Source organism: Cynocephalus volans, chromosome 10, assembly GCF_027409185.1.
Source record: "Cynocephalus volans isolate mCynVol1 chromosome 10, mCynVol1.pri, whole genome shotgun sequence".
Lineage (NCBI taxonomy): Eukaryota > Metazoa > Chordata > Mammalia > Dermoptera > Cynocephalidae > Cynocephalus > Cynocephalus volans.
In genome coordinates this window covers 35,127,210-35,143,485 of record NC_084469.1, presented here as the reverse complement: position 1 = coordinate 35,143,485, position 16,276 = coordinate 35,127,210, and the positions used below count along the sequence as shown (strand labels likewise).

The 16,276-nt window shown below is 43.2% G+C and overlaps 2 protein-coding genes across 3 annotated transcripts in view; one reads left to right on the top strand and one right to left on the bottom strand.

The window, feature by feature from the left end:
* NAA38 (N-alpha-acetyltransferase 38, NatC auxiliary subunit) overlaps window positions 1-16,209 on the top strand; it is a 26,914-nt gene extending 10,705 nt beyond the window's left edge. The window contains exons 3-5 of the mRNA XM_063112226.1: window positions 14,409-15,502; window positions 15,695-15,878; window positions 16,051-16,209. Coding sequence (XP_062968296.1) covers window positions 15,422-15,502; window positions 15,695-15,878; window positions 16,051-16,163 — 378 coding nt within the window. The 5' untranslated portion in view covers window positions 14,409-15,421 and the 3' untranslated portion in view covers window positions 16,164-16,209. The remainder of the gene's footprint in view (window positions 1-14,408; window positions 15,503-15,694; window positions 15,879-16,050) is intronic.
* LOC134388879 (cytochrome b5 domain-containing protein 1) lies at window positions 10,872-15,246 on the bottom strand. Of its 2 annotated transcripts, none has more exons than XM_063112225.1 (4): window positions 14,606-15,246; window positions 14,426-14,502; window positions 14,071-14,235; window positions 10,872-13,498 (listed from the first exon to the last, which is right to left on the bottom strand). In XM_063112225.1, exons 1-4 carry the CDS (start codon window positions 14,802-14,804, stop codon window positions 13,268-13,270), a joined length of 672 nt encoding a protein of 223 aa, XP_062968295.1. In that variant the 5' UTR covers window positions 14,805-15,246; the 3' UTR covers window positions 10,872-13,267. The 2 variants fall into 2 exon arrangements, with proteins under 2 accessions (XP_062968295.1, XP_062968294.1); XM_063112224.1 differs by having other exon boundaries at window positions 14,071-14,289; window positions 14,606-15,244.
* Window positions 16,210-16,276: the final 67 nt, after the last annotated feature.

Below are 16,276 nucleotides of genomic sequence, written 5' to 3'. Positions count from 1 at the left end.
AATTATATATGTAGTATAATCTCAACCATATAGGAAAACACTAAAAGGAAGCAGTTGAAGTATTAATACTGGTTGCTGCTGACTGATAGGAATACCAGTGATTTTTGTTTTCTGTATCTTTATACTTCCCTATCTGAAATTTTCTGTAATGAAAAATAAAACTAAGTTTAAAAATGTGTGTGTGTGTGTGTGTGTGTAAAGACAGAGGGAGAATAGGAGACAGTGGGTGTGAAATTTTTGGTCATGAAATTTGGTAGGTCCAAATAGACAGTTTAAAATAACATAGAAAGTAGGGCTGGCTGATTAGCTTAGTCGGTTAAAGAGTGATATAAACACCAAGATCAAGGGTTCAGGTCCCCGGCCAGCCACACACACACACACACACACACACACAAAATTATATACATATATATGTGAGAAATAAACCTAGAAACAGATCACATGCCTGAGGGAATCTAATTCTTTATCTCCAGGGTTGCTTCCAGATTACTCCATCTTGTGTAAAAAGCTCCTATTTCTTTAAGGATCCTACAGTTTTGCTGTATACTCCTTGACTTCTCTTCTTCACTGTCATCTACTCACCTCCTGATCATTCCCCTCATTCACTAAAGATTAACACCTGCCTTAGTCCTGCCTGCATCTTGGGTGACCTTAGGATCTATGTCAATGATAGATTTATCACCCAGACCTCTCCGTCCCTCGACACCCTGATTTCCAAAGACCTTTCTCTCCATTCCACTTCTGCCTCTATTTCTGGACTTAACTTCTGAAATGTTAAATTCAAGCCCCGCACTTTGGTCACAATTTTCTATCTTTCTAGCTCTCATTTACTTATACTCCACTATTCTTGGACCCAACTCCTTAAATCCTATCTTATCCCTTAACTCCTAACTTGTTATCCCTTAACTCTTAATTTTCTCCTGATCAGCTCCACCCTGTCTTCACCTTCTTTCCTACCCAGCTCAAATTCCATGGTCTATCAGCCACTCTCCTGCCAGTGTCATAGTGCTGTCTTCTTATTTTCCTTCTTGCACGTCCCTAGCCTTGGGTTGCTTGGCTGTCTGTTTACACCTAGGATGCAAAATGCTGCTGAAGGAAATAACATGATCATTCAGACCAGCGTCAGAAATCCCTTTTCCTAGTCAGCTTTCTTTCAGTTCTCTACAGTGACTTTATCATTATTCCTCAAACCTCCTCCTTACACTCAAGTAGAAAATCTTACCTACTTCCAGGAGACAGATCATCAGATCTAAACTCCCTGCAGTATTGACACTAAAACTAGATATTTTTCTATATCCATGTTTGTCCCTTCCTCCTTCCCCCCTATCCTGTCTAAATCTTATCCCCTACACTTGGGCTCTTGCTCATACCCTTGCCACCTTCTTGGAGACTAATAGTTACCAGTGATCCCCTAACTCAGTCATTTATCTCTTATTTTGCTTGCTTTCTCCCAACCACATTTAAATGTACTAAAATCTCCTTATCTTTAAAAGAAATACTCTGGACCACTTTAGCTGCCACCCTACCTCTATCTATTCCACAGCCAAGCCTCTTGAGAGAATTATCTACATTTAGTGCCTACTCATTTTCTAACCCTCTTCCCCCACTGCAGCTGCTTTCACCAAATTACCAACAGCCTCCTGGTTGCTAAATTCAGAGGATATTTCTTAGTTCTTAACTTGACCACTGCCTTCCTGAAATAGTCTTTGCTAGACTTCTATGACCCCATGTTCCTGGTTATTCCCCTGCTTCTCTGGCTCCTCCTCTTCAATCCCTCTTCAGAGAGGCAGTGCTGTGTGTATCAGTGGTCAGCCGCAGTATTTAAGAACTTTGGCTTGTGAGTTAGACAGGTCTGAGTTCATATACTGCCTCCTTTTCATTTCTCACAGTTTCAGTTTGTGCAACTAAAATGGCAGTAAATACATCTTTTTGTAAAGCCCCAATATTGTGAAGTCAATGGAATTAGCCATTTAAAGTCCTTAGCACTGTGTTTGGCACACAGTAAGCAAACATGCACAAAACTTCCTTGATTCTCCAAATTTATAATAAAGTGCCCCTCCTATGTGCTTCCATATTATCCTTTATCTCTCTTATGATACTCCAGAGAGCAGGGGCCCTGCCTACCCTCTTCACTGTTGTTATCAATCTAGTACATGGCCAGGCAACTATTAGGCACCTTGTAAATATTTGTTGATTGTTTTAAGTGTTTAATATATGGCAATGGTGATATTTTAAATCCGTGTGGCAAAGAATTATTGGTAAATAATGGTGGATTATTGATAAATGGAAAACTTTGGGAAAATATAAAAGTTGGATTCTTACCATTTACTAAAATAATTTCAAAGGGATTACACAGCTACATTAAAAAGAAAAATTTTAAAGAATTAGAATGAAATGTAAGTGAATATTTTCCTGATCTTAGGGGTGAAAAAGGCCTTAAGCATTCAATGAGCAACAACCATGAGGGAAAATACTGATAGAATTAACTCAATAAAACAAAATTTTACTATGTAAGAAAACATAAACAAAGTTAAAAGACAAACTAGGAAAATATTTGTACCATTTATGACAAACTATTCATTCAATAAATATTGTGTGCTCTAACAGAGCTTGCAAATAACAGAAACTACTCTTTTAAGCAGAAGAAGATTTTATCCAGGAAACTAAGGCCTACAAAATTGTTGGAAGGACCAGAGAAACATTGTAGTCTGACTTCCAGAATGAGAAGAACATTGTGGAATTGGCCCACCAGAGATCTGCTTCCTATCCGTGCTGTGATCAAGAAACTGCTGGGCCAGGTGCTGGCTCCAGGATCACGCTAACGTTATGTATAGTGACGGGAGTAAGGGGGTAGAAAGGAAGATAATGAGCTAGTGTTTGTATTCTTGATGAAATAAAGACATCATAGAAAATAATCAACAACAAAAACAAAAAGACCAGTAGAAAAAAGACAGTATAAAAATAAGTAACGATATGTGCAAAATATAGACAATAAGATGAAAATTACCAATTTTTATTAAGCTTTATTCCGAGTTAAGGAACTATCCTAAGTAAGTGTTTAGTATGTAATAACTCACTTTTTCCTTTCAATAACCTTATTAAGATTAATCTCCATTTTATAGAACAGGAAACAGGTAAAGGGAAGTTAAAAATCTAGCCCAAGTTAAGAGCTTTTGAGAGATGGAAGAGGCATTTATACCCAAACTCAGGGACAATGGTGGACCTGAAGCAAAGGAGAACAATCAGATGACATGATGACTTGAGAATTGGGGTGCCATTGTTAAAATCATAGGAATTGAAAAAGAAGCTGGCTTTAAGAGGGCATAATGAGTTTGTTTCTAGATGTGCTTAGCTTGATAGTGTGGCATCCTATTAGAAATTCCTCAATTTCTGAGCTATGGAAGAGTTCTCTGTACCTCCAATACCTAATGAAGAACCCAAATGCTATAATATGTCTGTTAAAGGATTTTATCTAATCTGCTCATTCTGTTGCTGCCTTTTAGCTAAATCTATTCCCTTGCTCTCATTGAGTAAGGGGATACTTTAATAAGAAGAGAAAGATTTAAGCCCAAAATTGTTGTCTTTGCCTTCTGGTAGTTTTTTAGCTCTGCTTTGATTGATCACTGTGATGGAAACTGAGTAGTCTTCTACAAAATGGCAAAAACCAAACATTTTTTTCCCTTTTGACACTGCCTTTTAACAATTTTTTAATTGTTTTTTAATAGTTTTTTGTTGTCTGGCCAGCTAGAAATGCCTTGCTTTCCATCTATATGTGTACTTCAAAAAGTTCGTGGAAAGATTTGTATTGTCTATTAATTCTATCTTTCCATAAACTTTTTGAAGTACCCTCATATTGTCAAGCCCCAGTTGTTCCAGCAGAATTGCCCTGACACCTTAATCTAACTCAACTGCTTCCTAATTTATCCCCCAAGTCTCAGCCCCCTCATCTGTAAAACAGAGATAATGTCTACCTCACAGGGTTGTAGTGAGGATTAAGTGAGCTGACTTACATAAAGCACTGGCTGTAATAAGACACTCGATAATTGGTAGCTGTTATTCTAAATAATCAAGTTCACTATTAGCCATTTCTCACTTCAGATTCACTTGAAATGATTGTAAGATGAGAGGATTCATGACCTGAGTTATTTGTCATGAGCAAAGGACTGACTTTAGTTACTCTTGCTTCCAATAAGTGGCCCCATTTCCTTGCTTTCCCTCACTTCACATAAATAATCTCAACTCTGGCATGATATGAAGCAAACCACATTTTACTTGACTCAAGTAATTCTCCTAATGGAGGCACAAACACTATTGTTAGGTTGGAAACTGAATGTTAGTCACAGATAGGGTGTACTGATTTTCTAATCATGACAGATGTTACCTGGGTGCTGAATAATGCCAAATCTCAGGAAATCCTGAGGAAGTATTCATTCATTACTAAATAAAGAGTGGCTAGCACAAGGAATGAGAAAGAAAACTAAACGTTTTGAATGCCTTTTCCAAGGACCCTTTATAGTGCTAGGCATTTTCCCATACCGTATCTCATTTAGTCTTCTCAACACTATGAGATATCTTCTGTTTAGGGTGACCATGTCCTGGGTTATGCCTATAGTTCTTACTGCCTGTCACCTTACTTCTATTATCCCTATTCTGCAGTTGAAGAAATGGAATCTAAAGGAAGATAAGTATTCTGTGGATGGTTACAAAGCCAGAACACTCCTCCCTTCTGCAGTTGGATTTCTTCTAAGAATATCCCATGCATTACCTTAGTAAATTACAGCATGACTTTAACAAAGCCACCATTGACCTGCTCTTTGCTAAATCCATGAACACTCGAGTCATATTATTTGACCACTATGCAACATTTCACACTGTTTACCAGCCCCTTTGCTCAAATACTGTCTCTTTGGCTTTCATGGCACTATTTTCATGGGTCTTTCTCACCTCTCTGGTTCTCCCTTCTGAGTCTCCTTTTCCTCCCTCTCTCCCTTGGATATTGTTTCTCCCAAACCCTCTGCTTAGATCACACTTCACTCTAGAGGTGATTTCATCCTTGACTTTGGCTATAGCTACCATCTGCCAATAATACCCATACCTATAACTCTATCCCATAACTCTGGTCAGGATCTAGTCCAGTAGGATCTGGGTGTGTGTGTTTGCATGCCCCAAAGTTACCTCATACAGCTAACTAAAAAATCATTAGCTTCTTCCCCAAACACATTCCTCTTCCAGCATTCCCCTCTTCTGGCAGTGGACTCACCACCCTCCCGTCACCCAGGCCAGACACTGGGGTGTCATCCTTGACTCCTTCCTCTTCCTCAGACCCCTTCCTAATAATAAATGATCAAGTTACGCAATTCTCTCTTAATTTAAATCCACCTTCTGTGATCTCCAGGGCCACTAACCTAGTTCCGGCTACCTTCATCTCTCTTCCAGATGGCTGCAGTAGCATCAGTTAGTCTCCCTGTCTTCACTTATTTCCTCCTCCATTCCATCCCCTCAAGTCATACTTTTAAAATACAAATCTAGTCATGTCACTTTTCCTATAAAACCCTTAACCCTGAATTGTACACTTTAAAGGATGGATTTTATGGTATGTGAATTATATCTCAATTAAAAGAAAAAAGGGCCGGCCCGTGGCTCACTTGGGAGAGCGTGGTGCTGTCAACACCAAGTTGAGGGTTAAGATCTTTAAAACAAAAACAAAAACTTAACCTCTTTCCAAGGCCTCCTATGACCCGATCTGGCTTCAACATCTCTCATTGCCTGCCCTCCTCCTGCTTCCCGTCTCTTAGCTTTACCATGCTGCAGTTCCTTCTGCTTCTGAGCTCTCCACACTCTCAGCACTAATGTTTGCATGTGCTATTTATTCTCTGCAGGAAGCATTCTCTCCTCCACCTATCCCCTAACCCTCTCCCTCCTCTGTATTTGCCTAACTCCTTTTTCTTCAGGTCTCAGCTTGAGATGATACTTCCTCAGAAAGCTACCTGCCCCCCAACCTCCAGACTGGGTTAGGTGCTTCTAAGGTATGTTCTGGAGGCATTTCATACTTAGCCCTTTTCCAGCATTTATCACATTATCTTTGTTTATTCTATGAATATTTATTGAGTAACTGCTCTGGGCTGGGCACTGGGCTAGGTATGGGGTATTTAGTGGCAAATAAGAGATTGGCCCCTACTGTCATGGAGCTTACAATCTAAGAAGGGAGGAAGATAGACATTAAACAATGAGTTATACTAAAAATTTTAATTATAATTATGATGTTTCAGAGCACCCTGAGAGGGTGTGAAAAGACACTTTACATAATTGGAAGGATTAGGAAAGACTTTTCTGAGAAAGTGATATCTAAGCAACATTAAGGAACAGGAGTTGGCCAAATGAAGAGTGGAGGATGGGATGTGTCATGCAAAGGAAGAGTATGTGAGAAGGCTCTGACAGAAAGGAACTTGGGGGAGTTTCAGAACCTGAAAGGCCAATGTGGGAGACAAAGAAGAGCCTAGAAGAGCCAAATCTTACCTTGTGGAACCACGGTAAGGGTTTCCTGTTTCATCTTATGAGAAGTGAGAAGCCTTTGAAGACTTTAAACAGGGAGATTTTAAAAGCTCTCCCTGGCTGCTGTGTAAGTGGAAGCAGGATGACAAGTTAAGAGGCTCACAAGCTTCTCTGAATCTCTGTAAACCGTAAGCTCCTTGAGGGAACAAATTGTTAATTTTTGTATCCACATAGTCTAGCACTGTGCCTGGCAGATGCTCAGTATTAATGAATTGAATAAATGAATGATGAGGCCAAGATTCCAACTTAGATTTTCTTTCTTTTTTTTTTTTTTGTCAAGGATCTGAACCCTTGACCTTGGTGTTATCAGCACCATGCTCTACCAGTTTAGCTAACTAGCCAGCCCTCAACTTAGACTTTCAAGAAAGGCTTGTCTGAAGTATCAACACTCCATCTCCCCTACACACAACCCTTCAAAGACCACCTCTCCACCCTACCCTAGACTGGGTTGGATATTCTTCCTTTTACCACCAGTGCATCTGTGGTGGATTGATTGTATTTTCCAAAAATGGCCACAATAATATCTCACATCCCACATGTTCTTCTTATGGTTTAACTTTGACACTCTTCCTACTGAGAGGTGAAGTCTATTTCCCTCCCCTTGAATTTGAGATGAGGTCATGTGATCTGGCTTCCTTCTGATTCTCTTGGGATGCTTGCTCTTGGAACCCAACCACCATGCTGTGAGGAAGCCCAAGGTACCCTGTGTAGGGGCCCACATGGAGGGGAACTGATAGCCAGCATCAAGTTGCCAGCCATGTGAGTGAACTATCATGAAAGTGGATCCTCCAGCTCCAAGCAATCCATCCCAGTTTATACCTTTTAAAGTAGAAATGATCCATCCCCACTGAACTTGGCCCAAATTGCAGATTTATTAACAAATGATGGTGGTTAAAAACTTAAGCCACTTCAGTGTGGATGGTTTGTTAAGCAATAATAGGTAACTGGAACAGCATCTTGTGTTTGCCATGCAGGAAGGTGGTACAACTCAGTTTCTAGCTGGGTGGGTATGACTGCCTTGGTTCAAAGCCTGCTACTTATTAGTTGTATGACTTTTGGCAAGTTACTTAACTTTTGTGTGCTTCTATGTCCTTTTTTTCAGTATAAATAAAAAAATAGTACCTACTTCTTGTTTGTTTGGAGGACTAAGTGATTTAATGCAGGTGAATGCAAATCTGCAGGTAATACAGATCAATCATTGTGATCATCTTGTCAGACAAGCCTCTGATCATATGACCATAACACTCTTATGTGATTCTATTTCTTTGTCTTTACAGTACTTTCATTATGTACATATGTGTGTCCGTGTATATACTTATACATTATATATGTGTGTGTTTATACAGTATAACTATTAGTGCTATCTGAAATGATCTTGTCTACTTGTTTATTGTTTATCCTACCAAGAGTGTAAGCCCCAATAAAGCAGGAACCTTGTCTCATTCACTGCTGTATCTCCAGTACCTTGTACAAAGTGCTTAATAACTTTTATTTTTTTACCGAATGGCACAAAGTGTTTAATAACTATATTTTGTTGATGAACGAATGAATAGCACTTTTCATACTACTTGTGGAAGATGTTGCTAGTTCCTACCCAGTATCCATTCTCTCCTTCCATAGTATAGACCCTGCTTTTGTTTGGGATGTCAATATAAAATACTCATTGTTCCAGACTCCCTTGTAGCTAAGGGTCATCGTGTAATGCTTTTCCTATCAATGAGACATAGTCAAAGGTCTGCTAAGGATGTCTGAGAACATTTTTGCCTTCTTGATATAGGCACTGCCCTTTCTTCCATTCCCTTTTCCTCCTTCCTGATTGTAATACAGGCTAGAAGTAGAGCAGCCAAAAATTTGGTAAGCATGAAGACAAAAATGGGGAAACAGGAGACACTTGAGACATTGATGATATAGTGGAGTCACCATTCCACTAATTCCATACCTCTTATTGTGTGACTATATTAACCCTTTGTAGTTAAGCTCCAACAGCCAAGCTTCTGTTACTTGCAGCCAAATGTTAAATTCTCAACTGATAACATTATGGTGAAGTAATACCTACCCCTCTAGGCTGATCATTAAGGGCAAGCCTATATATACATATACCATCTTCCATACTACTCTATAGGGGGGTTGGAAGAATTTATCATCACAAATATTATTCGCTATCCAGATCTCTTCAGCTATCTTCAAATAGTGACAGTGGTCAGGTAGCAAGGGACACCACATTATCTGAGTCGATTTGGCTCTTGAGTTCACACAGATTTCAAATAGTGGGGGGGTTACATGGTGTTTCATCCCTGAAGTGAACATTTGTTTCTTGTCACTCTATGCTAGGCACTAGGCTATTGGGGATACGAGATGATTTAGTGAGATGATTCAGGCTGGGTGCCCAAGTTCCCACTAAACAATAAGCACTCAGTGCTGGCTGGTTTCTCAGTTGGTTAGAGTGCGGTATTATAACACCAGAATCAAAGGTTCGGATCCCCATACCGGCCAGCCACATTAGAAAAAAAAAAGAAAGGAAAAAAAGCTCCCGAAGGGCACTTCGTTGCATATCTGTTTGTATTTTGAATACCTAATCTTTGACTTCCAAGATAAAGATCATTCAGGTTTCAAAGTCTATGTGGTTACAACTAAACCACGTGTTCTTATGGATCCATCATAAAGTGGATGTTCTCCCAATATCAGCACATCTATGTGGTCTCCCAAAACTCAGCTTGTGAGGCTGGATGCATTAACCTTATCCTGATGTCATGAATGGGCGTTACAGTCCCAAACCCAAATGATATGTCCCATCACTCAGCTCAAGGTACAACCAGATCAAAATTTGGTACAGTAGTAAAACACTTCAGACTAGTCATAAACTTGGCCCCAAAGGTTAAAGCTTTAGGAATTTCTGCCATGGGAACAAGGCAAGTATAACACAAGTTGAGGCAGACCACCAACAGGTGCCAGGAATCCTGGGACATCGTATTATCACTTTTGATATTTTACTTTTGAGGCTCTTTATTGTTACTTGTGAGTGATTGTACTGTTTCAGGTGTAGGGGGTTGGGCTATTTTGAGAATTTGATGGAAATTGTAGCACCTTTCTCAAAAATAATACACATCTAAACACAACACGCATACACACATACTATTTAGAAAGTTTCAGGATGTCCAGGTTAAGAACACACCTTTGATTTGCCATGAAGATGGTAACTTTCTATACCATAATTTGTTCCTTTATCATGTACCATTGCCATGTAACTTTTCATGTGTGCATGTTTTATCCCAATGAGCAGGCAAGCTTCCTGCAAGGAACATATGTCTCTTTATTACCCCCCAGTAATGTGTGCGTGTAGGGACTGCGACTTGTGGGAAATATTTGCCAGCTGAGTCCTTTGAAGCTGCTGTGGTTTACTAAGGATAGGCAGCTTTCCTTTCAACACTTCATCCTCCACCCCACCTCCCTCCAATACAAAAGTGATCACCACAAGAGGACTTGGACCCTAAATTCATGTTCTATTTACTTTCTAGGTTTCAGGTTGAAGCATTATTTACATACACCTCATGCAAATATCCACTCTTGGATATTTAAAGAATAAGGCAGTGCCTAGTAGAAAGCTTTACTTTTAAAAAGCCAGGCCAGTTAGCTCAGTTGGTTAGAGCATGGTGCTGATAACACCAAGGTCCAGGGTTTGATCCCTGTATCAGCCGGCCAACTAAAAAAAATCAATAACTATTAATAAATGATTGCACTCTATCATCTTAAAAATGTGTGATGTCTTTATTCCTTCCTCAGTTCTGTACCTTGCCCTATACACACCCACACCTGTAATCAAGACACCCCCTACTTTCTACGCCATGAATTATTTTTCAAACTGCACTCTTTTCCTGGCATGTACTTGTAGAAAAAAAGTAAAAGCAGGAGTAAACCTAATGCTAATAGAATGGTGGCCATGTGTTTTTTCCTTTTTTTCTAATTCTTCCCTCCCCACTAGAAATCTCAAAGGGCCACCTTCAATCCTACCGTCTTTGGAACTTGAAAGGATTTTCCATGCTCCAGTGTCCCCTCCCTGACTCCATAGGTGATTACAGCCACCTGGTGGCCATATGGGGAAAGAACAGATGAATTGCTCCGAAAAACATCTGGTGAGAGGAAGAAACTCAATGGAGTAATTTTTGGTCTTGGATCTATGAAAGGCAGGGAAAGGGAAATCTGTGGATAGACACTACAGCACAGGAGCCAGATATCTTATTTCTTGGTCCCGCCTTGCCTCCCAGGACACAACATCCCACCCACTAGTTATTATAGACAGATGAATTCACTTAACATTTGAGTTCATTCAATCAAAATTTATTGAGCAGCAACTGTGTGCCCAGCAGTGGGAATACAACAATGAACAAGATGGACAAGATCTCTGCCCTCATGAGCTTACAATCTGGCAGCCAGCCAATCACATCCATAATTTTACAATTGTAAGAACTCTGAAAATTGCATGGTGCAAAGAGAAGATTTAACAGAAAGTCTTGACCCACACTGAGAAATCAGAAAAGGCCTCCCTGAGGAAGAAACATTTAGGATCAGCTAGGTGAAGAGTGCTACAAGCAGACAGTGGTCTGTGAAGGTTCAGAGGCAAGAAGATGTTTAATGAACTGAAAGCCAGCCAGTGTGTCTGGGGCACAGGGAACAAAGAGGAGTGTTATGAGAAGAGATATGCAAGGGCCTGATTTATGCAAGGACTTTGAATTTAGGACTTTATTCCAAAAGCAACTGGAGAACCACTGAAGAATCTGAGGCAGGAAAGTCAGATGTTTAGGTGTGGTTTTCAGAGCTCACTCTCACTACAGGGTGGAGGGCAGAAGTGGAAATGTGAGGATAGGACAGGAAGTTGCCATAGCAATCTAGACAAGAGGTGATGGTAACTTGAAGAAAGCAAGATGGATTCCAGAGATATTCAGGAGAGAGAATCTACTTGACTTAGATTTGGGCAGAATAGAACATATCCCTTAGGTACAAGCCCTGAGGTTGGTGCTAGAGGAACAGCATAGCTCTGGTTCTCAGACAGTTTAGTGTTTAACTGAGCGACAAGGTACACATGAAATAATTGCAGAGTTGATTAAATGTCAAAATGATTGATTCAGATCATTCTTGGACTCCAGCATTCCATGGGAATATATAAAAGCTGTCAGTCTCCCAGTGAACTCAGGTACTGCTGAAGCCATTAGGGATGTTTCCACCTTTGTTCATGCCTCTCATAGTCAGCCCTTCAAAAAACTCCTATGCAGCCCACCCGGTGTCTCACAGGGGCCACCTTCCCCTGCACTGGGCCATAGTGCCCCTGCCAGGAAGATGCACTAAATCTCCCTGATTCTTTTTTGCTTGCTGTTGCGAGGAAGTTCACCTGTCTGTTATTCTCAATTCTCCTCCCTGCTTAGGTTAAAGGGGACCAAATATAGTCATTGCCCCCCATGGTTGTTCTCTCTCAGTCACCAGGAGAGTTTTCTCATTTACTTAGTGCCTCCCTTTACATTACCCCTGTCAAGCTCCCTCCCTCTTTTAGAGTCACCATCTTTCATAGTGTCTTTCTCACCTTCCCTAAGTGGCAAGGCCCATCGTTAAAAAAAGTGCTTCCATTTTGTTCCCTTACTAAAATGTCCCATCTGCAGTCTGTTTCCCCACTCTAGTTTTTCCTGGAGTCAGTAAATACCCACCTCTTTGCCTCAAAAAAGTCAGAAGAGAAATTTTGCCATGGGATTAACAAGGAAGTAGTATCAATGGCTATTGCTTAGCTGACCTTTAGCCTTCCCTGCCTCCTCTTTGCCACTGAAGAAGACTCTACTAACTCCCTTCCAAAGACCATAACTGTGGACTACACAACAGGCCTACAATCTCCCATTGTGCAATGAACCTAGGACAAACACACATCCCAAATACTTGGTCTGAGAGCAGTGGTTACAAATGTTAGCACAAGATTAGATATTGAGATATTCTCTTTGACTATTCCTTTTGACTATTGAAAAGAACATGGACTTTGGAGTTGGGCAGACTTGGGTTTGCATCCTGGCTCTGATGGTTACTAACTAATGTTCCTTTGTGGAGTTAAACCTTTCTAAGTTTTTAAAGACTTATCTGTAAAATAGTGGTAATGATATCCACCTTATGGGGTAGTTGTATTAAAGAAGGTGTATAAAGCACCCAGCATAATAGCTAACCTGAATTACCTAAACATTCACTTCCTTTCTTTTCCTTGGGTTTCTGCTGCCAAATTCTCTTCTAGGAGGGAGATAACCCAGCTTTGTATGGTCAGTGATAGACATTTCCTATTTGTCTGTAAATCCCATCTTCCTACAGCCATCCTATTTCCATCACAGCCAAACATGTCCTTCCATTCGTTATCCCTGTAGGACTTCTCTTTCTCTTACTATCAAAAAGTTCTGCCTGAATTCTATTACTTACTTAGCTCTTCTATATCTCCCTCATCCAAGATACTTCATTCTACTTTATCGTTCCTAACTATTAATTCACATTCTAACATTCTCCCTAATTTTCTCGGAGCAAATTGCAATGGAACTGGAGAATAGGACCTCTACACTTCAAAAGGGCATGGGAACCACAGGCCAGTTCCCAAAGGAGAATAGAGGTGTAGGTCCTGGCACCTCCAACCCCCACCTCTTAGGGCAAAGAAAAAGTCAAACTCAAAATATTGAGTCTATATGAGCATACATCTCCTTTCCTATAGCTCTGTGAGGTCATCATTGAAGTAAAGCAGTATTGCAGGTGTGTGAAGTGTACCATCCATACTGAGATAGTCAAATTCTTCCTCCTCATCCCGGATTCCATTCTCTTCCAGGGTAAAATCCATGTTCAGGTTCTTCCCTTCATATTTCCACGTGTAGCTGGCAGCATGTGCGTTATAGGGAAGATAGCGGTGTAGGATTTCCCACATTGACTCCAGGACCCCCACCTGAAGAACACGGAAGCACCCCACCTCCAGAATTCTGGATGGAACACACACACACACACACCCCAAAGGCCAATAGCCCAGGATATGATAGAGCTGGGTTCAGAGTTCCTCCTTTGGCAGATAGTATCAGGCACTCCACAGTTCCAGAAATAAAACTGAAGCTGCAGCATGCAATGAATGAGCCCCAAAGTCCTACCTATCTTTATGCCAGCCACTTCTAACAAACAGATAGTTCTAAAGGGTCAAAGCCACTGCCCCCTCTCTTGATCTCTGCAATACAGTAGACTGATAAGAGAATCTATTTGCTGTCCAAAACAGCATGTAAGAGTTTCCAAAGGACCACCATCACTCAGATGCATTAACTGCTGCCCTGGGCTTATAAAGGAGTCTTTTTACCCCTGTGACCCAGATAATTCTAGAATTCCCAGCCCTGGAGCTTAGGTGGTCTGCTTTCCTCAGCCACCTCAGTGTAAAGGGAAGAAAGTACAGCTCCCTCACGCTATGGAAAACTGCCTCAAGATCTGCTGGGATTTCCAGTTCCCTCTAACCTGCCCCTAGGCACCAGTTCTCACCTCCAGTGTGTGCTCCTGCGACGTAAGCGTGTTAATGATGCGGATGCTCCGGGTCTTGGCAGACAGCCGCCCCACCTCATAATACGATCCCTGCCACCAGGGCTTCCCGAAATCATTGGCCCAGTCCGAACGGGGCAGCTGAGGCGGGACGTGCACAAAGCGGCCCTGCGGGGTACGGTACCTCAAACAGCCGGTCAGCGGATCTATGTGCTTGCGGATCTTTAAAGCAGGGGTTGGGTGCAGAGGGAGGGGGTAGGAGCAGTCACTATTTAAGTCTCTGACTAGCCCCTCTTTTTCTCCCCATCCCCGCTCTCCATTGTCCCTCCCCACAACCTCAGGTTCCAGCAGAACTCACGTCTCTAGTCTTTGGATCAAACCAGTGGCTGATGTCCTGGCCCGCAACTTCCACGATGGGTTTCAGCAGCAGGTTCCCTGGGAAGCAGCAGCCGCCGCCGTCAATGCCGGTCACTCAAGAACCAGGCATCCCAAACACCCAGCCACACACCCCGGCCCCGGCCCAACGTGTGGTCCTTACCCTTGTATTCCTCTGCCAACGGCGTTAAGTCATACACGTATCCCAGGTAAGACACCCAGAGGTCTGCGGGCTGGTTGTGTTCGGCCACCTCTGCCGGCGTGAAATAGCGACGCCGGAAATACTCAAAGTCTGGCCCAGCCACTAGGCCCCGGCGCGGCAAGGCTCTTGCTCTGTGGGTCACCGACTCCCTTAGTTGCATCCTTACTTCTCAGCAGACATTCACTACTACATCCTCCCTATCGTCCAACAGCTCAGGGGAGCGCGTTTATCTGCTGACATGGAAACCATTGTCCTTTTCCGGCTACCGACCACTGAGATTAAACACTGTGTGGGCTAGGAGGGGCTTAGGCTGCGCGTGCTCACGGGAAATGTAGTCGGACCTCGGCATCGGGAAATAAGGATCAAGTAATTGAGTTGCGTCCTCAGGAGATCTGGGGGAAAGCGACCACGATCCAGTGGCCTGAGCTGCACGGGATATTTAGGACAGACTATCTCCCAAGGCAGAAAAACAAGGGGCGGGGGGTGCCCAACAGGAAAGAAGGTATTCTGGCTAACCTCCAGAGTCTCTGAGGGCTGTGTGAGAAACTGAGGTCAACTGCTCGCGATATCTTACGACATCGGCGTAATAAGCCCCACTGAGCCACAGCGCCGAGGAGGAGAAGCTCGCGAGATCCCTGCAGTTGCCGAGGAGACTAGGAGGAGGTGGAGAGGTGATCTCGCGAAAGGAAAGAGGTCGGGAGCGCTCGCGAGATCTCAGACCACCGGACCCGAAAGGTTCTTTGGAAGTTGAAGGCCCTAGAGGAGGCCCCGAGGCAAATGGCCGGAACTGCACCGACCATGCTACTACGAGAGGAGAATGGCTGTTGCAGTCGTCGTCAAAGCAGCTCCAGCGCCGGGGTTAGCGTGGGCTCGGGTTCTGGGATCGAGGGGCAGTCGGGCAGCAAGATGGGGGTACGGGGGGAACCACAGCTCCCAGCAGCCTCTGGGCTTCGTGTGAGCACTCCGCGGGCTGCCGGGAGCTGTGGTTCCGCGGACGGACGGGCGGCAGCCGGGGCTGTACAGTCTGAGCGCGTGTCCCGCCCTGCGCAGGACTCCGACGGGGAGCGAGAAGACTCGCCGGCTGCACGCGCCCGGCAACAGCTAGAGGCGCTGCTCAACAAGACTATGCGCATTCGCATGACAGATGGACGGACACTGGTCGGCTGTTTCCTGTGCACCGACCGCGACTGCAATGTCATTCTGGGCTCGGCGCAGGAGTTCCTCAAGCCGTCGGGTCAGTGCCCAGGGAATGCACACCCGCTTGGGAATGCGGCGGAACCTCACACAAAGCATTTCCCCTTCAGGGCCTGGCTGCACCCCTTGTGTTCTGGGGCTTGTTTTCGTGGTTTAGAAGGCGCGGTACGGACGCTGGCCTGCCTCCCTGATTCTCTGACCCTTCTTTCCAGATTCCTTCTCTGCCGGAGAGCCTCGTGTGCTGGGCCTGGCCATGGTACCCGGACACCACATCGTTTCTATTGAGGTGCAGAGAGAGAGCCTGACGGGGCCTCCGTATCTCTGACCACCATCGCGCATGTTTTTCAGACTTCATTAAACCTATGACCGAACTGGCCTGTGTCTGTTTGTAGCAGGGATGCCAGGGCAGGGATAGCACCGCCAGAGGAGAGGGTTTAT